This window comes from Dryobates pubescens, chromosome 11 (assembly GCF_014839835.1).
Source record: "Dryobates pubescens isolate bDryPub1 chromosome 11, bDryPub1.pri, whole genome shotgun sequence".
Taxonomy (NCBI): domain Eukaryota; kingdom Metazoa; phylum Chordata; class Aves; order Piciformes; family Picidae; genus Dryobates; species Dryobates pubescens.
Genome location: NC_071622.1, coordinates 30721671 through 30741635, shown reverse-complemented (window position 1 = coordinate 30741635; position 19965 = coordinate 30721671). Strand labels below are relative to the sequence as shown.

Below are 19965 nucleotides of genomic sequence, written 5' to 3'. Positions count from 1 at the left end.
GCTCTCGCGGGAAGAAGCGGGAGCGCCGCGTGCGACTGAGCCTGCGCAGAGCTGGCGCGGCGGCGCCAGCGAAGCTGCGCCCTGAGAAGAAGCCGGGGTGGAGGCGGAGAGATGGCGCTGGGGTAGGCGGGGCGCGTAGGGGCAGCTGAGGGCGAGCCGGGCTCTGAGGGGAGAGTTCCAGGGTGTGAGTGGAGGGGAAGGCGGGGAGTGACAGGCAAGGATGGGAGAGAGTGGGGGGTGAGAGGAAAGCAGAGCGGGCCGCGGCGAAGAGAGGCTGGAGCCTGCCCAGGCCGCCCTCCCCGGTGCCTGCAGCTCCGCGCTGCCCCGCTCGCTGCGGGGTGGGAGCGCTCTGAGGGGAAGCCGGGTCTCAAGATGGTGGCTCGTCTTCCCTCGTTTGCGCCTGCTGGGGTAGCGCTGGACTGCGAGCTGGCCGGGGTGAGCCCGGGCCCCGCTGAAGAGTGACGGGCTGGCCAAAGAGGGACGCGGTTTCGGTGCATCGTGCTGCGGGTGTCCGGTTTGCTGGCCTCAGCGTGCTTCAAAACAGGCAGTCGTCTCTTTTTGTTCTTTAGAGGATGACAAGCCGCCTGGTGGTTTAGCGGGTCAAGTTAAAGTGCTTCAGTGTGATTAAAAAAGTCACAGGTATAGGTCCATATATTCTTAAATCTGTGTTTTGTTTCACAAGAAGTGTTTGGCCCTTTGTGGTGGCTGAGTATCTAATTCCATGTTGAAGGGAAATGTGTGGAGCCACGAGGTTTTGTTGTCATTGTATGGAAAATTACTTCGGGGAACTATCTATAGACTCAAAAGTGTTTCCTGTTTTAACAGGTAACAATATAAATATTTGGAACCAATAAACTCTGTTGCATCCTGGTTTATTCTGAACATTTCATCTTTGTGCTGGAATTCATTTGAAAGTGAAGTTAATAAACAGCAAGTATGATTGGTTTTAAGTATCACTATAAAATGCAAAACCTAAACAAATGGTATGATGAAAGATGGAAGAAAAATCATCGTTATAGTCTCAGCATCTGCCAGTGCCATGTCCTAGGGTATAGTATTGAAAGTCTAAAGAGGATCCAGCCCAATGATGAATGTCGGTGTAGTATATAATAGTGTCCTGAAAACTCCATCATTATGTTAGCAAAGTTTTGGGCACACACTACTCTGGTTGTTTTAGACCAAATTGGATTTATTAGCATGGAGAATGAGCTGAGTAAAGCTAGGGTAGAGCAACCCCACACTAGTAAATTTTCTTATTAATCTCTAGTTAGCGCAAAGAGCAATACTGTAATCAGCATAAACCAAGCTAATACTACATTACCCTCAGGAGAGCCAGTGCTGTTTAGCCCTTTGCTACACAGCTTCTCCCCTTTGTTCAGTTGTAGCTGTGGAACAAGTTGGATGAGCTCACACATACAACCTAGAGTAGGCATGCATGACTGGACTGAAAGGGAGGGCCAAATCCATTTCTTTTGACAGCCCTCTGTAGTTAGATCTGGCTAAGCTAAACAAAACAAGTCTTATCTGCTCCAAAATCTCTATGCACTATATCCTCAGGGATACAAATGTCTTCTTATTCATATTAAATGGCTTTTTGTTAAATGTGTTTTTACCAAACAGTGCTTAACTAAGCTGTCCATGCAGGCTAATACCTAGAGATGAGAGATTTTTTTTTTTTTTTTAAAGCCTTATCCTAGAGGAGGTCACACACAACATAGTAAAGACTGGTGTTCTTTAAGTACATTCCAATTATGAGATTTGTGAGAGAAGCAAAAGGCTTATCAATACTTAGATACATTTTTTTTGATTGCTTACTTGATTCTGCCTGCCCTGCCATAATTCTCAATCATACTGGCACTATCAAAACGACATTGAAAGAGGATTCTGCAGTTAAATTCAGAAGTTTTTGCTTCACATCTTCATTTTGTTAGTAACATTTTCTTTTTCAAAAGTGCTACAATTTGAGCCTGGTTTTCTGTTTTATTAAATTCTGCTACTTGTAATGGGGTCTTTTTGAGGCTATTAGCAGCTAGTAAATTTGCTTTTTCTCCTTGTGTCCAGTTTATGAGGGAATTCACGGCGTTGAAGTGGCCAGCCTTGCATGCACAGTGCAGTGGAGTGTCCTTGCTGCTGTCCAAGGCATTAATGGCTGCCCCCTGGCTCAGTAACAGATTTATCAAGTCACTGTGTCCATTTTCTGCTGCAATATGCAGTGCAGTCTTTCTCCAGGTATTTCTGTCATCAATGTTTGTGTGTTTCCCTGATGTCAGAAGAGTTTGGATGATCTCTGTGTTTCCTGGGGTCGCTGCATAGTGCATTGGAGTGCACCCATCCATGTCCTTAGCTCCACATCTTCCTTTTTTAGCTAACAGAACTTTCACAACACTGAGATATCCCCTTGCAGCTGCAATGTGCAGGGGAGTCTTTTTCTCCTTGTCTTGTGCACCGGGGTCAGCGTTAGCATTCAAAAGTATTTCCACCATTGTTTTGTCTCCCCTTTCAGCAGCAAGATGTAAAGGTGATTTTGATTGCTTGTCCTTAGCATTAACGTTGGCTTTGTGATGCAACAGCTGCTGGGCAACATCAGTGTTACCCCTTTGACTTGCAATATGCAGGGGAGTAACAAACCCCTTAGTGACAGCATTAATTTTGGCCCCAGCATTAACTAGAAGGCCAACTAATGCTCCTTTGTTATGAAGAGCAGCAACATGGAGTGGAGTTTCCTCAGCTTGGTTCACAACATTAATTTCCATCCCTTTGCACAGAAGCAGACTGGCAATGGAAGCTGCCCCAGCTTGAACTGCCAGGTGCAAAGCTGTGTCTGAAGCAGGAGTGGTTATTCCAAAGTCTGCTCCCTTTTCAATGAGGACTTCTGCTGATTCAGCTTGGCCCATTTCACATGCCAGCAGTAAAGGAGTGTACTGCACATCATTGTAGGCATTTATGTTTGTACCTCTGTCAATTAAAGCTGCCACAATACCATGCAGATTTTTCTGTACAGCTCTAAAAAGAGCTGACTCCATTATGTCAGGAGACAAATCTTTAGAATATTCTAGTAGTATTTTGAAGGTGGACAGGTGGTTGCTGTTGAAGGCTCTTTCAGCCATGCTGGAATCAACACTGGCTCCAGCTTCTAGTAGGACTTTTGCAGTATTTTCAGACCCCTGAGAAACAGCATAATCAAGAGCAGTCTGTCCACTTTCATCTCTTCCATCAACACAGGCACCAGCCCTTAAAATCATTTTTGCTAGTCTGTTTTCATCTTTACGAGCTGCCAGGTGCAAAAAGTTGCACTGGTTTCTGTAGCTTCTTGCCTCTTCTTCCAGCAGCATCTTCAGGATGTGGCTGTGGTCATTCTGGGCAGCCAAATGAAGTGGTGTCTTGCCTTTTGTATCCAAACTGTATATGTAAGCATCACACTGGAGAAGCACTTTCACTGCATCTCCATGGCCTTTCTCAGCAGCCCTGTGCAGTGCAGTTCTTCCTTTCTTGTCCTTCATGTCTAATTTTGCACCTTTGCTGATCAGATATTCCAGTATCTTTAGATGTCCATTAGCAGCTGCAACATGCAGAAGTGTTTCTCCTGAAGAGCTGAGTGTGTTGATATCAACATCTTCCAATGTCTTCAATAACTCAGAAAGATGGCCTTTAGCAACTGCATCAAAGATGCCAACACCAGCATGATCTTTGCTAGGCTTTGCTGCCCTTGAAAGTCGAGTTTGTTTTCCTTTCCTCTTAATAGCCCCTTCTTGCTTTTTCCTTCTAGGCCTGCCTTTTTTTTCCTGGTGCCCTTCACTGCTATTTTCAAACCAAACCTTGTCTTTTTCGAGTAAATATCCTACCAGCTGTCTTCTGGCATCTCGAATGCTTTCATTTACTTCACTGACATATTTTCGCATCTTGCCATAAAGTTTTGGCTCCACTTGTTTCAGGCATGGATAAAAGAAGAGCCTGCAGGCTCGTTCACCTTGAGATATCAGTATGTCTAAAACTCGGGAGTTCTTTTCTGTTTGTGTCCTGTAGAAACTCAAGACCATCTTTTTTTCTGGGGTAAAAATACCATGGTCTATCAGGCAGTTCAGGAGATGGTCTGGGTCGTTTATGCCTTCTACCAGCTCTTCTTTTTTGGTCCTTAGGACTTCAATTGCGTAGGGGTTTGTGAACAGGCTGGTTGAGTTCATGTTGCTTATCAAAAAGTGAATTGAGCTATTGTTTGATGTTTGAAATTAAATCTGAAATAGCAAAGCAGGCTCAGATCATTTCACACATTCTTTTCATAGAACTATGAACCAACAACCATTACAGTTCAGCGATAAAACTTTAAAGAATGAGAAAGAAATCAAACCTCCCTCACCTTTGGTTTTCTGGTTGTTAGAAGTCCTTTCATCTTCTCCATTCTTCCTTAGCAACAAGTGAAGTTTAATAACAAAACAAAAGTCTGTGATATGGAAAGATATTCCACTTGCAAGTCTTCTTCCGGACTTTTTACACATAATTAGGAAGAAAAAATAGCTTTTGCAAACCTGATGCTTGAATAGAAGATAGTTGTTTATGGACTTTCTCTGTTCCTCTGGCCATGCTGGTTTTTGTAGGTGCCTAAATGACCAGTCTATTAAATATGACAAAAGAAAATGCACAGCATAGTTACTGTTGCCATGATTACATACCTTCTGTGATCTTAAATGAAAGAGTACACATTGCCAGCTACATAGGTGAAAGCTCTGTAATGTAATGAAATGAAAACAAAGACCTAGATAAAAATAAACTCCATGTGTGGCTAGTTAGGAAAAGTGACCCAGCCTTTCTAATATGAGTTACAACTGCAGTCTGTCAGCTATAGTTAACCATAGCTTGTCATTCCTGTTGTTACCTGGAGTCTGTCTGGAACTTATGAGGTGGATCAAGATGTGTGATTCAGGATCAACCTTTAAGGTATAATTAAATAGAGCTTCAAGTCTGTGAATCTGTATAGTCTTCAGTATGAGTGTGGGACCTTTGAATCTAGCTGTAATTAATTTATCTTCTTGGTGTTAGAATTCCTCATGGAGAGAAGGAAACTGAATTATAATCATCCCCACATTTTGAAATCAGTTGAGAGATAAGTGAAGATTATGGAGTTCTGCAGGAGCTAGAAGTAAAATGAGCTGCAAAGCTGAAAGCTTGACTTTACTTGAGCAAATGGGAAATGTTTCTTAGTCCAGTGTCCTTTCTGTTGGGTCCTGGTGCCTTGGGTGTATTTTCTTTACTAGACTGTACAATGTGACTGCTATTTTTTTTTCTGTTGCATTTATAAGTTACACTGTAAAGCTTATTCTATTAAAAAAAAAAAAAAAAAAGAAAAAGATTTATTGGAGAAATAGCTGGGAAAGGCAAGACTTTTAATAGGTATTTTGAAAGCCAGCCAGCTACCAAGTCAGCAAATTTGACAGCCAGTTTAAGAGCCCAATAATTCCTCTGAAATGCAGAGAAGGGCACTACACCAAGAATAGCAAAACCTTTGTCATTTAGTTAATGATTCTTAACACATAAGGTGGAAAACTGGTCTGTTGGAGTGAGCTAGGTCTGAATTCAGTGTTCCCAACTCTGCTAATGACTCAGTCTGTGATCTGCTAATTATTTAGTCTTCAGATTTGACTTAACAGAGCACTGAAGATTCATCTGTGTTTTGTGTAAATTAATAGTCCTTAGTTAAAGCTTGATGAAATGGGATCTTTATCTCTTCATTATTATTGTTCCCATGCAAAACAGAGTTAGCAATACTTGATTACCCTCACAGAAAAGTTTTGAGCTCTGGCAGTGGAAAATACTAGGTGAGTGCTGGGCAGTATCATTAATACAGACAGCACAAGGATTTTTGGGACTGCTGAAAAATTTAAAAGCAGAAGTGGTGATATTGTATCAGTCTATAGTATAGCAGGAGTCTCTTGAAGTTCAGAATACAGAGATTTTACTAGTAAACAGCACAACTGGAAGGTGCAGTACTCCTAACTGGCCTTGAGGAGGAACATTTGAACAGTATATGCAAGCAGCAGCTCTTTCAGAGCCACTCTGAGACTTTATTTTGGGAAAGGAATATGCAGCAGATTACTTGTTACTAAGTGCAATTCATAGGCTTCAAAATAGAATTAGGCACTGATAAAAAAATCCTCATTATAGATATGTGACTTCTGAGGAAATTCTGTCTTCAAACAAGAATCACATTTGATAAGAAAAATTTGGAAGTTTGTTGTATGAATTCATTTTCAGAAATTCTATTTTAAAAGCCCTTATGGTTCAATTAGTATTTTAGCTACTTTTTAGGGTTGTCCCAACAATGACTTCGTAAAAAAATCAAATCCCAAAACAGTTGAGATTCAGAATTGGCTACTTGAAGCATACTTTTTGTTTATATCTTTTTAACTTAATATCTCTGTTTATGTGACATATGAATGTTTTAGGGAAGGGAACAGTTCAAGGTTCCACACCTCTTCTCCTTTAATTAAGTGCATGAGACCACAAACTCATGGGATCATGAGGAAGCTCTTCATTAAAAATAAGAATAGCAAAACCTAATATCTAAGAAAAGAAATGTTAGAGAGAGGAAGAGGCAAACCTTTGGCCTTTACTATCCTTTACATTTATTTGTTGTGTAAGGACATAAAAGTGATTATTTTCTCTTCTTGCTAAGTACTTCACAGGCCACTTTTAATTCTGCTGGCTTCTTTAGCTCCAGGTATCCAAGGACTGTTCTTTATTAGGTTATTTGGAAAAGAAAATGATGGGGTTTGCTCCTGTCTCGTCTGTCAGACAGCACGTAAGGATCTCTGTGTTCGTCAGAATGGGTATATGGCAGGGCTACGTAGCAGATCAGCTATATATATATATGTTATGTATTACTCTAGAAGAACATAGTGAAAAGCTCTGGTTGGTACTAGTGTGCTGTCAGTGTGTTGTCAAGAAGCCTGCAGTGAGCAGATTATCATGACACAGCAAAAATGTGAGCCTTTACACAGACTGCATAAGCTGTAATGTCATTATTAAATGCAGAAGTAAGTTTTGTTGTATATGTAAAGTTGCCTTAATTCAGGTATATCTGGGTGTACCCTGTGGGAGGATATTCAGCTGAAAACAACTCAGTGAAGTTTAGAGCAGACTTTAAAAAAGGCAGGTGATGCTATTGATAGGAAAGATCTCTGGTTTGGTTTCTGCTGAATAAGTGTCCATATAGGGAACTGTTTTAACCTAGCTGTACTAGGAGTCTTGAGCCAGTTATTTCTGACATGCAGCCTCAACTTTGCTGCTAATTTGTGTCCTTGGGCAAATCGCTTAATCTCTGTGCCCTGTTTACACAAGCATTGAAAAAGGAAATTTCTTTCTACCTCACAGACATATCCTAAGTCTTTATTAATGTTGATGCAGGGCTTTGAAGTTATAGAGTGCTTTGAAGTTTTGGTCCTTTGAAGTATTGTTTTCTGACTTCTCAAAGATGAACATTTATTTCTTAAATTAACACGTGCCCATGTTCTCTAGCTTATTTTATGTTGCTATGTCATCATCAAATCTACATTTAATTTTCCCTTTTTTAATTTCTCAAAGATGAAAGCAAGCCAAACTACACCTTGCATGCTGCTAAATGAAGATGTGAGGAGCTGTGGCCCTTGGAGTGAGGAACCTGAAGAGGTCACCATTTCTCCACCGAGGCATTCCCATTCCCGCCTGGAGCTCTGGTGACTGCCTTCTGCTTCCCAAACTGCATGTAATGCAAGTGAATGCCTTCCTGTAACTCCTGTTCTCCAGGGCATTTTCTTGCTAAAACTGATGGAAAGCCAAACATTAATAACACAGTTTCACTCACCGTGATATTTTTATGTTTCCCAACGTGCACTTTCATTTCACTGAAGACAGTTGTTTGCAATAATGCCAACTGTTTCTTGGGAACATATCTGTCTGTAGAATAACTAGTCTGCAAGAGATAATAAAGCCAACATCATTATCTAAACATCATGAAGGATGGAGATTTATGTCTGCAAAGCATTTCATTAATAAACATGGCTCTTGAATAAAGCTTTGGTTTGGATAACCAGAAATCCCATCTGGTTGAACTATATTTAGGTGTAGCTAGATTGAGAAACAGCAATGTTAGAAATGTTCATGATGATGATTAGTGTGTACTTGACTTATAACACTGGAAGAGAAGCTGACTAGTCAGAATGTCTGCAAGAGAGACAAAATGTAGTGCTGCATTTTGCCTAAAGACTAACTGCGGTAAATTAGGGAAATCGAAAGTGGAGCTTTGGCACCAAGTGATCTTGTTTGTGTTAGTTGTGTTTCTGTAGAGAGTAGGCTTGGGGCATTCTGGTGCTGAGCTGTCTCTACCATGGCTGATACTTAAATGTGAGGAGTTCCTTAAGACTAGTGCTATCCTTTGAACATGTATCATCAGAGGCCTGAGGAGGATCCTGCTGGAGCAAGTGGAAGGCTGATCCATCCAGCTTCATGTTTTGCAGCTCAGACTTACACACTGGGCTCCCATTGTACCCTCTCTGCACCTTGGCCATTGGCAGGGCATAGCCACCCCTGCAGAGTCCTGTGCCAGGTCCTGTACTTGAAAGAGGCACTGTGCAGAAGGCACAGCTTCCCAGCTTTGCCCACTATTCATGGATGCTTTCAAAATATGAGGCCATAAGACAACAGCTTGACTAAAATCTGGACACTGATACTGATTTTACTAAGGAGGAAACACCATTCTGCAATTCATTGGCTTGAAGTTGAATCAGTGTCATGATTTTTGTCTTAGAATTTCAGAAATTTAAATGCATCCTTTCAGACCAACACCAACAGAATCAGTTACAGTAAAATGCTAACCCTTGTATCATTAGCATAAAATATAAGTGTTGGAAAAGTATTAAGTTACTAAATGCTGAAGCAGCTTCAAGGATTAGCAAAACTAACCAGATAGAGTTCAAGATTTTTCTCCAAAATGGGCAGATTTTTTTTTTCCATTTTAAACCAAACAAGCCCTTGTGGTTTTGAGTCAGGAACATACACTTTGTCAGTGAAATCCTACAGAAGGACATAATTTCTAGAAGTTCTTTAACTGTTAAAGACCAAGATCCTCCTCACACCCCCTGGACTCATTGGGCTAGCCTTACTGGCAGCATGACTCCTAGAAGGAGGGTATGGCAGTGCCATGACATCTCCCACAGAAGCCTTTTGGCCAAATTTGCTTTGTAGATGCAGTGGGTGAAGAACTATTCTGAGCTTTAAGCACTACACAAGCAGAATTTTGTTCTTAGTGATTATAAAATGCTATAGATATGACTAGAGACTACCATGACTTTGGAAGGAAATAATGTTTTGCCACATCATAAACCAGTTTTAATTGCTATTAAGTTATTACAGTTCATGTCAAGCGTCAGACGTAGTACAGACATTTACCTAAACAATGGCTTGCTAATGAAGTCTACACACACACACAATTTGAAATTTTGCCCTCTCTGAGGACTCCATTTACAGTAAAATGTATATAAGTTGTATTTATTATGTCAGGAGAATTTTCAAATCCATTTATCCCACAGCTGTTTTTTTTTTCCCCCTGAACTTGAAGGAATCTAAAACTCACTTCGATTTAGTATGGAAAACAGTTTTCAATTTTTTAAAAATTCTGGTAAGAAAAATTATAACTGCTGTGTAAAAAATGGAGTATGCCTTCTGAGTTAGTGGTGGTAGGCTTCAGTTTCTAGTAACACCACCAGCAGCAAAAAAAGTGCTGCAGTCTTGCAAGGCAAAGAGCAGATAACAGTAAAGGAGGGCTCAGTTAATTCCATTTTTAGAGGGTAACTGAAACAGTTGGGTCTGGCTGAGTCTCTTTGGTCTTCCTGATAGACTTCTTGTGATACATCAGGAAAGATTCCCTGCATCTGTTGCCTTCTCCACAGCTGCCATTTCAGGCCATAAAGTTGGGGGTTTTTTTCTTAATATTCTAGCCTTGGTTTCTTGTTTCTCTGTTCACCTTAAAAATGGTTCCTGTACTCCCTGCCCTCTGAACTTGGCAAAGTGGCTATTACATTGTCAGTCCCTTAAGGTTTTCTTGCCATAGTTTTACAAAAGACTAATAATAATTAGCACCATTTAAAAAAAAAATAAAAATGCAAGCTTATTTGTGACCCTAGAGTGCCTGCAATTCCTCCATGCTTTGCTTCTCAGTTTTTCAGTGGCATTGTTTGCTGCTGTATGGAAAACAAGGCAACTCAACATGAAGAATGATTCCCTGGCAGTGCTGGTTCAGCTTGTCTTAATTACTTGGTCTAGAATTCTATATTTAGAGAAGAAGTAAGTTGATTTTGAAAGATGCAGAAGCATTTCATTATTTTTTAATGATTTTTTGTTTCTGATTACCTTTCTTACCATTCAGTTGCAGTCCACCCTCACCAACTCATTAAAATCTTGGATTTTTAAATGCATTCAGTTTATGTTTGTTGTACGGCAAAATGAAGTTTAAACTTTTCCTGGTGTAACAAAGCTAAAAGATCACAGGCATGTAATTGTTTTCTTCTTATTAGTGTTCGGTTTTGTACAAAATTCTGTAATTTGGTGAGTACCTTTTGTTTCATAGTGTTTCTAATTGCTGGATGGTTTCTGAGGCGTATAGAGTTGATTTCTCCCATGTTATCTTCTCTTTCCAGTTCTGACAGGCTCCCATGCCTTCTGTGTGAGTCCCCTGGATTTGACTGACTATTTTGGTTCCCCCAGCATGTTTATTTCTTCTTGTATGTCAAGATCTGGATTCCTGCACCTCAGATTAATTCCCATCCAGCAAAGTGTATAATTACATATTGAACTAAAGAGATGTGCCTCAGCAGAGTGTAAGTTTGACTCCCAGAAACTTAGGATGGCATCAGTACCTCCCTTTTTCTGAATTCTGCTTTAGCATGAAGGAATTGATTAACTGGAGCACTGAGTGAGGACCTCAGCTATTCTCCTCTCTGTTTGGCTCTGAGAAATGCCCTTGTTGATTTGGATAGCTCCCTAAATCACAAAATCCTGACAACTCCTTTAGATTCATGGTGTTTGCTTTCCTTGGCATATCCCAAAACATCCTTCTCTGTTCAGCTGCACCTGTGATATTCCAGCAGCTCTCTTTGTTCCCAAGCCATTATGTCTTCCTACTCAAATTTCCATTCAAAGAGTGATTCATGCAGCAGGGGAAAGGCATGACCTAGCTGCCCCCTCAATTTCCATCGCTTTGCAAATCATGTGCAGTCTCATCTGAACTGGAGCTTTCATTTTGGACTTCTCTATTCCCATTCCTGGAACTAATTATTGTATTCCTTTCTCCTGCATTCTGCACTGTGAGCAGAGGCATGTTTGCTGCATGAAGAGGCTTTTTTTTAGTAACTATCTTTGCTCACAAGGAGCCATGAAAAGCATGGATTTTCTTTCCCCTGGGAATGCCTTTTGTCACCACAGATGAATACACATGGTTGTTACCTATGCCATAGCTACTCTGTGGACAAAGCACAAGCTTGACTCATTATACCAGCATCTTTTTTTTTTTTTTTTAATAATAGCTTTCATACTCTGAATGTTTGTTTCTGATGTCCAGCTGGAGAGAATTGCACACCTCCACCAGCAATCTTTAAATGAGCTGCATGCTCTAATGCTTTTGATGTCTTCCATTGTCCCCTGTACTGTCCTTCAATTATTATTACTAGCTTATGCCTTTTTGACTCTCCTCTTTCACCATTATTTCTGTATCATCATACCCACTTATTAAGTTCTGCCTCCTATGGTAAAAAAATCCCCTATTTGAGAAAGTTTTTAAGGTTTGGGTGGTTTATTTGGTTTGGTTTTTTCCCATACCAAAACAGCACTTCCAGGTTTAGAATACTTTCAGAGCTAAGTTGTGTTCTCTGAGACTTCTGGAACTCCTGTCAGGTGATATGGTAGGTGTTGAAGAGGCATCTAGACCCACTGTAGTCTACCTGTAGGTGTATTTTCTACTCCTACGGTTCCCAGTGAAGCAAACCCTTTGGCTCAGTGTGGATAGTGTGGTAGTGCACAGAATAGTAATAAGCTTGCTAGGTATTTTAGAAGAGCCAAATTAAGGAAAGAATAGTGATTTCTTAACAAGTACTAGCGTGGTGAATTAGCTACAATAAGTAAAGAGATGAGCTAGAGAATCAACTGTCTTTTTCCCTTGTGTCACAAGACATATGGAAAGCTTAGTTTCAGCTAAAAATTAATACAGCATCATGAAAATGGGATCGACGTGACAGTAAGAAATGAGAGGGATATTGTAGTGACAGCTCAACCTATATTAGTAACTTCATGCTTAATTCAATGTAACATCACTATTTTAAATTGATCTGAAGCAGGCAGAGCTTGCAACAGAATTCAGAGCAAATCTACTAGAGAATGTGCACAGCCTTGGCTTGCTCAGTAGGAATGATGGCAAATTCAGCATAATTGTAGCAGATTACATCTTCCATTTGCACTTTCCATACTCTTGGTTTGCTACCTCTATTACTTTGGTTTTGAATCTTTAAAATAAAAAATATAACACACACCCCCCCAACTTTTAATCTTTTTTTGTGTGTGTGTGTTGTTTTTGCACTCTGTAAGCTTGCTTTTCATTAGTTCATTTTACAACAGGTTGCATTAAGGTTTTATAGATGTGACTTTCAGTTTTGCAGGGATTGGCACCAAAACCACCAGGATGGTCATTTGTTCCCCCTTCTCCTCTTTTAATCACTGGCATAATTTCCATCCAACAAAGCTTTTCAAAAATAAGGAAGGAAATGGCCTTCCTGTACAAGCTTCCTGTGAATCCCATCCAGATATAAAGGACTTGTGTAAAAGCTTGGCAGGCAATCCCAGCATATGCCATTCAGTGACTTCCTTATTTCATGGTATCATTCCACATAGAGCAAATGAATCTGGAAATCAGAGTAATTTCCATTCATTTTTGAGTAAGAAATTTGAAATGGTAAATTTCCTAGCTGTTAATAACGCCCACATTTCAAATTAAAAGTTCTGAATGCTGACAGCATTAGTCATAGGAAATCCTGTATGAACATCCAGCACTTAAGTTGGACCTTCCCCTAGATCATGCCATAGAAGGAGTTTACAGGAAAACATTCTGTTACTCTTAAGTGCTGCACTGGTTTTTAACCCTTTATATGCCGTTGCATCTGGTATGCCAGCGTTTTGTTTCCAGAGCCCATTTCCTATCTTCTTGTGATCAAAATGGCATTGAAAAACTGTATTTCAATGTTACTCTTTTTCTGCACTTAAATAATATGCCAAAAGCATTCTGTAGGTACTTCTGTGCACATATACATCCTTGCCCATGAACACCAATAGTCTTAAGTGTGTGCTACTCACAAGAGAATTGATTGGAATAGAAATTACTGTTTGGGAATATTATCTTGGGTATAAGGGAACCAAGTGCTTCTAATAGCAGGATGTAAAATTTCTTTATAGTTGTATATTTATGGTTAATTCCCATGCCAGTATTTTTCATAAAATATTTTTAAAAATAAAAAGGAAAAAATAGAAAAAGAAAAGGGAAAAGGAAAAAGAAAAACTCCCAACAAAAAAGTGCAGACATGGCACTTGGGGACATGGTTTAATGGCTGTGGTAGTGCTAGGCTGATGGTTGGACTCCATCTTAAAGGTCTTTTCCAACTAAAACAATTTCATGATTCTATGAATCTCTATACAGTATGAATATTTTAAAATACTTGGTGAAAAAAACCCCACAAGACATGAATGTTGACAGAAGCACACTAACAGTTTTGATACACGAGCTTTGCTGCCTGCAGTTAGGCTGAGTAGCTCTTTTCTTTCCCACCCATCTGCCCCTACTGCTCCCGGAGGTGGAACACAGGCTAGAATAGGGCACAGGGCACTGCTACCAGTGTGTGGCCTTGTGGAGGGGATAGTAGAGATCTGTCACCTCTGTCACCCACCTTCTTCTGTAGCTGTCCTTAGAAAGGTGGCCGTCGCTGTCAAGCAACCTAACAAGCAGTTGTCAGAGGTGAAATTGTAAGCTAGGTGTAGCAACTTCATCCTCTGTCCTCACACATACTGTCTGGGGTTGAAGTGAGGCAAAAGATGAGGTTACCACAGGCAGCAATTTGTGTGCACCTTAGATGTTGTGGTTCTAGTCTGTGAATGGCAGTGGGACTACACCTGCTCAGAGGAGGATTAACTAGACATGAGGTTCAGTGTCGGGATTGTGTTACTGCCTTGAAGAACAGACTCATACCATGATGCTGAGAGGGCAAATATGTTAATAGCCACATGGTAATCACCAGCTTCCAACAAAACTGTGTAGCTCAGGACAAACAAAGCTAAAAAAGCCAACCTGACTGGGTAAATTAAACCCTAATGTAGACAAGGCGTGACAGTAACATGTGCATCTCTGTTGCTCAGGATCATTTTCACATCAGATGGCTGAACCAGCGTTGATAGTTTCTTTGTATTTAAAAGGAGCCATGTTGCAGAGCCATCCCACAAGGGACATTTTATCTCTTAAGGAAAAAAAGTTACAATTTTCATTTAGTGGGAAAATCCCACACATGTAGAGTTACTGTGGAACAGCTGGCTTAAATTAAGGCTTCAGACTTAAGGAAGGCGTTCCAGAGCATAAAGTATCAAATAATAGCTAAATTCAAGATTAAGATGAGGCTTGTGATGTTAGGCATGGCAAGCATATATTAAGCAAATAAATGTAAGGAATCATAGGGGTTTATAATACTATGAATCATAGTACTCCAATTTTAGATTAATAGACAGCAGCATTTAAATATAGGTTAATATAGTTCAATAACTGAACCAAAACCTGTTTTAATATAGATTGTTCATAGATGAGAGGCTTTACATAATGCAAATATTGATGATGACAACAGAAGAAATATAAAGCCATTAAAAATTCTCATTATTTGAGAGCTCTCAGCTTATTCTGCCTCTTCTTATGGCTTGCAAGTGCCTTTCATATATTTTTGGAACTTCATTATAAATAATCATTTTTAGTTGCAGGGGCAAGAGTGATAATTTTTACTGGCTAGATGGAGAGTTTCTGTTTGTTTTAAACCTATACTTTTAAAACTTCTCGTTTGTAACTCATAGACTCATGGAGTCATAGAGTCATTTAAATCAGGGTGTAGATCTCTGTGAAGTGAACTTTATTCTGAGGATCCAAACCAAAGGGAGGATTTAGGCCAAGAATTTCTTCTTTGGTTTGCTTTTTTGGTTTTGTTTTTTAAGCCAAGACCTGGACTTCCTGGAATAAAGATAATTAAGTTCAGTACTTCTCTCCTGTAGATCTCCATTATGCTTCTTATACCCAGTAGTTATGGAAAGTCATGTGTAAGACTATGAAGTAGCTCCTCCTGTAAAGTTGTTTGTGGAATTTGAACTCAGTGTTATTACTTACTGTGTTGTTGTCTGGTATCAGCTGAATCCCAGGAACTCTGGGCTTATTTTTGTATGTTAATTACAAGGTCTTGCTTGTTCCTGTCTCTATACAGTTGAACAAGACAAGGGGTTTTCTTTCTCCTTAATGTGCTTAGGTGACTACTGCCACCACGGAATCTAGACACTCCTAAAGATACAGGGAAAGCCTGAGATCCTTAGCAGTGTGCTTTCAGAGACTGATGGGCCTGTACTTCTATGCTGTAATGGGCAGTGTATTCCCAAAGGGAACAACATTGGCTTCCTCTTCTTAGATGTGACTCTAGACATGCAAAACCGCTTAGAACTGAATTTCAGGAGAGAGTATCCTAGGAAAGGTTACAGAAAATCAGGCAGCACTGTTCACCTGGGGAATTGCTAGTGTTCCTAAGTTGCAGCAGATTTGGGAATTGAGCTGTTTCTAACAGGGGAAGGGAAAAAAAAAGTAACTTTGTAAGCTCTTCCCTTCCCTGAGCCCTTTATTTTGTTGCTCTTGTCAGCATACTTTGTTATTGTTACCCTCAGAGTTTGATTTGAGGTGTAACTGTTTTTCCTAGTGGCAAATAGATGTTTATGGTACTGTGAGAGCATTTTGTTAACCAAGTTGCCACATTCAATCCCAAGGAACATATCCATGGAAGCAACCACAGCTAAGATGAAGTTAAACCCAAAGCCTTTTTTGTATTGCCAGTGTGGCACCTCCTGTCCAGTGAAAAATACAGAAGCAATTTCTGCAGATAAGAATGATAACATAGTCAACAGAGGGGGCCAAGGAAATAGGTCGAAACTAATTTTGGGTGTGCTGGTATGTTCTGTAAGTGAATTCAAACCAGACTTGGAAGCCAATATCAGGACCATGTGCAAGAAATTCCATTTATAAGACTTTGAATACTAACCTCACTGCCCTCTTAAATAATTTGAAATACATATGCATAAAGCTATTCATCTAACACAAACAGTTTCATAGGCGGGTAGAGCAAGAACTCAGCTTCTCCTTTGAGTTAAGGGGTGCAGGAAAAATGTTCAAACAATTTTTTATATGTTTGTCCATATGGGGAGTTGAGCTTGTTTAACGAAAAGTGTGAATTCAAATGAAGTTAGTAAAACTGGTGAAAAATCTGCCTGGGCATTTTTGTAATGTAATTGAAAGTGGGAAGGATGAATTCAAGAGTTGTGACTCAGTTTCTGGCAGTTTGAAGATTGCCGGTGAGCATTTCTTTCAGGAGATGCTACATCTTTACTGCTTGTGCCTGTGTTGATGTTCTGCCTCCCTTATTGCCACCCATTATTTTGGGTGTCTGTAGAGCTGTGTGATTAACTGAATAAGGGAAGCAATGCAGATTAAAATAAATATTCTTCAGTATTTCCAAAAGCACTACCAGCACAGATGAGGGAGTGCAAAAGAAGAGGCAAAGGAAGAGGAGAAAGGTAGCTGCTCAGGGTGGCACTGATGTGGGGAAAAGAAAAAAAATAGCTTACACACATCAAAGCTGAGCTCTCTAAGGCCAAGAGGTGGATCTGTCAGTGCTTGCCTGGCAGCAGCAGCCCTTGTCACAGCAGTGGCCAACTGTTCAATTACTGCAATTCATACACCAGCGTATAAACCTAAACTGCTTTATTGACTGCTTCTTAAAACACCACACTAACAGGTACCAGAGGTCATAGGATCCTACAATAATTTTGGTTGAAAAGGACCTTTAATATCATTGAGTCCAACCATTATCAAACTCTGACAAGCCTGGTACTAAACCACGTCCCTTAGCACCACATCTTGGTGTCTTTTAAACCCTTCCAGGGTTGGGGATTCAAGTACCTCATGCAGCCAGGCTCCAGGATATATGTCAGTCAAGAAAGACTGTGACATACTTGTGAACCAGCTTGAAACAATCCATTTTAAAAAGCTAGAGCCATGTAACTTTCTTAAGAAGAGTCTGGTCTGAGGTTAAGCAAATTCATGGTAAGAAGAAAAGAAGTCTCTTGGGACAAAATATTTTGCCTTTGCTCATTATCTTTCTTTCTTTCTGCTCTGGAAATTCTGACATCCTTGTTTCCCAACATAAGATACTCTGATTTTAAAACATGTTTTCTTTCCAATATTTATCAGCAGCCTGGTTTCCAGATGTGGTATTTTCACCATCTTTAGGACTTGTGCTGCTTTTTTGTAACTGGCAATCAGCATTTTGATAATTAATCGCCTTGGTCAATTTTATTGTTAACTTTCACAAAAATTACATGGAAGCAAAAGCTGTCAGTAGCTGTGAAGCTTAATCAGGGGCACTTCCCTAAATATGCTGCACTTAGGAGGTTTGGAGAGTGCAGAAGTTGGAAATAAAATTCAGAAGTCTCTAACCAAGCTCATGTATTAAAAGCATAGATTAATGAGCAAAGGGAAAAGCAGCTCTGAAAACTGACAGAGGTGCTGCTGTCTGCAGTGCTGCACTGGAAAGATAATGGCTAGAAATCTCAGCTTCAAGGAGAAAGAACCTGTGCAAAACCCACTGAATTCTCATGTTCCATCATTTGAAGAAGGAGACATTGCTGTTAACTTTTCAAGGGCTAGCTCTGGGCAGTAACCTTGCTGTAGACCAACTGTAAATGTTTGTTCTGTCAGACCTGATGTCAGCTATACCTACTGCATGGCTTTGCATAGTTTTTATGTGATTTTGTATGTAAAAGCACCTTTTTAGAAAAACTTTATCTGGTTCAGTTAGGAAACAGGGAGAATGGACAGTCTGTATGGTAGCAATGCCAAACAAGAAAACTAGAGATGGATTTTGCCTTGAGAATTTGGGTTCTTTTTCTCCCCTTCAGGTATTTGGGTAAGACGCTTTGGTGATTATTTGGCCTGAGAAGGACTGTATCTTGAGTGGAGCCCAGAGACATCACTGGAGGGTTGATACTAAGTCTTATTTTTAGTGATTTAAAGAGTTTTGACAGTGTATGTTTGGAAATGCTTTAGTGTTTCGATAGGGGAAAATAGCCTACATTGTGTATATGATATGGGAGAGTAAAACTTTGCATATGGAAATCTGTTCTTCACTTACATGTAGTGGATGTTTGCAGAACATCTCTGCTCAATAAAAGGAAGTGTCTCCTGAGTCTAATCAGATAATCATTATGCTCTGGTTTTGTCCTAGAGGATGCTGGGTTAAAAGGCAGAGATTGCTGAGACATGGACACTTCCAATTAGCAAATACCTGTGCTTCTCTGTTAACTGTGAGGAGAGGCTGTGGTGCCTCCTAACCTAGATAACCCAGATATAGGTGTCAGAAGTTAAACTGAATAAATCCTGAGCTGTATCTCTAAAGTGTTATGGCCTCATTTAAAAAGGAACCCTTTGTCTTCCACTTCTCAAGGCAAAAATAAAACAACCAGAGCTTGCAAGGTGGGTGCAACACCTCACAGGTTTTACTGCTGTTGAAAATGCTATAACTACCTCTGGACACAAATTAAAATGAACATTTTCTAGTTGCTGTGGTAGGTTGAGAGAGGGTTTAGCTCTCCCTCCTCCACAGAGTAAGAAACCACAACTAGCCCAGTCGAAAGAGCAAGCTATATATTTACAAGCATATATGGAAAGCAGGTTATATATAACACAATATATACAGGTATTTACAATATATACACAGAAATACACAGCAAAGAGAAATAACACAACAAAAATCCCTCCCCAAGGGAGGGATCCCCTCCTTGGAACCCCCTCTCTCCCCCCCTACCTCCCTTTTTCCCCAAAAAGGGGTTAGAGAGAAAGAAAGGCAAGTTACTAAGGAAAAGAGTTGTTAGTAAGCTTCAAAAGCCCATGCAGGATTAGTTTTTGCTTATCTGAAGGCCAACTCCAGCAGTTCGCAGAAAAGCAGGCAGGGAGAACAGGCTGATACCACACTCCCCCAACTCCCAAACGAAACTGAACTGAGGAAAAAAAAAATTCCAACTGCTTCACAAGCCAAAGCTGAACTTCTGTCTATCCACCAATGAAATTCGTTTAGAATATCAGAATGTTTTGGTTCTAGTACCGAAAACATTTAGCCAGCATCTCAGCACTGTTTGTTCTTAAAGGCACAGTGTCAAACGGTCACACTTGCCAAGGTGCTTTGATTTGTGGTCACATATAGCACAGCAGGTTTGAGAATAATATCACTTGAAATAGGTAGGCTCCAGGTTTGGTAGTGCCACACCATTTTAAACTGACCAATAATTCATTCAGTGGAGATCTAAAAATTCTTAAGATACCTCTTTTCAACATGTGTGCTGTGAGAATGGCTGTGCGAGTTTCGATATCAACATTCACTGGATTATGCCTATGTCCTGCATGTTTTCATGACTTGTTATCTGGGACATAAAAGGCATGATGACAGCAGGCATCCCAAAGTCATGCCCACTTATCATCATGGATGAAAATTCAGAAGAATAGCCAAGGATGCTCAGTTTTGATCTCATAGCATCCTCTGAAGTGGAGTTATTCCATTATTAAAATGATGCAGGATCTCCCTACTTGGTGCAGTGATTACTTTAAAAATTCAGGGAAGC

General features: G+C 40.1%; 2 protein-coding genes across 2 annotated transcripts in view; one reads left to right on the top strand and one right to left on the bottom strand.

Moving 5' to 3' along the window:
• The first annotated feature begins 98 nt into the window (after positions 1–98).
• Positions 99–19965, top strand: part of FGGY (FGGY carbohydrate kinase domain containing) — a 353247-nt gene continuing 333380 nt past the window's right edge. Inside the window, exon 1 of the mRNA XM_054165659.1 lies at positions 99–122. The gene's annotated coding sequence lies outside the window, so the exon portion shown is untranslated. The remainder of the gene's footprint in view (positions 123–19965) is intronic.
• Positions 1920–4181, bottom strand: LOC104301762 (CARD- and ANK-domain containing inflammasome adapter protein). The gene has a single exon (XM_009902188.2). It carries the CDS (start codon positions 4179–4181, stop codon positions 1920–1922), a length of 2262 nt encoding a protein of 753 aa, XP_009900490.2.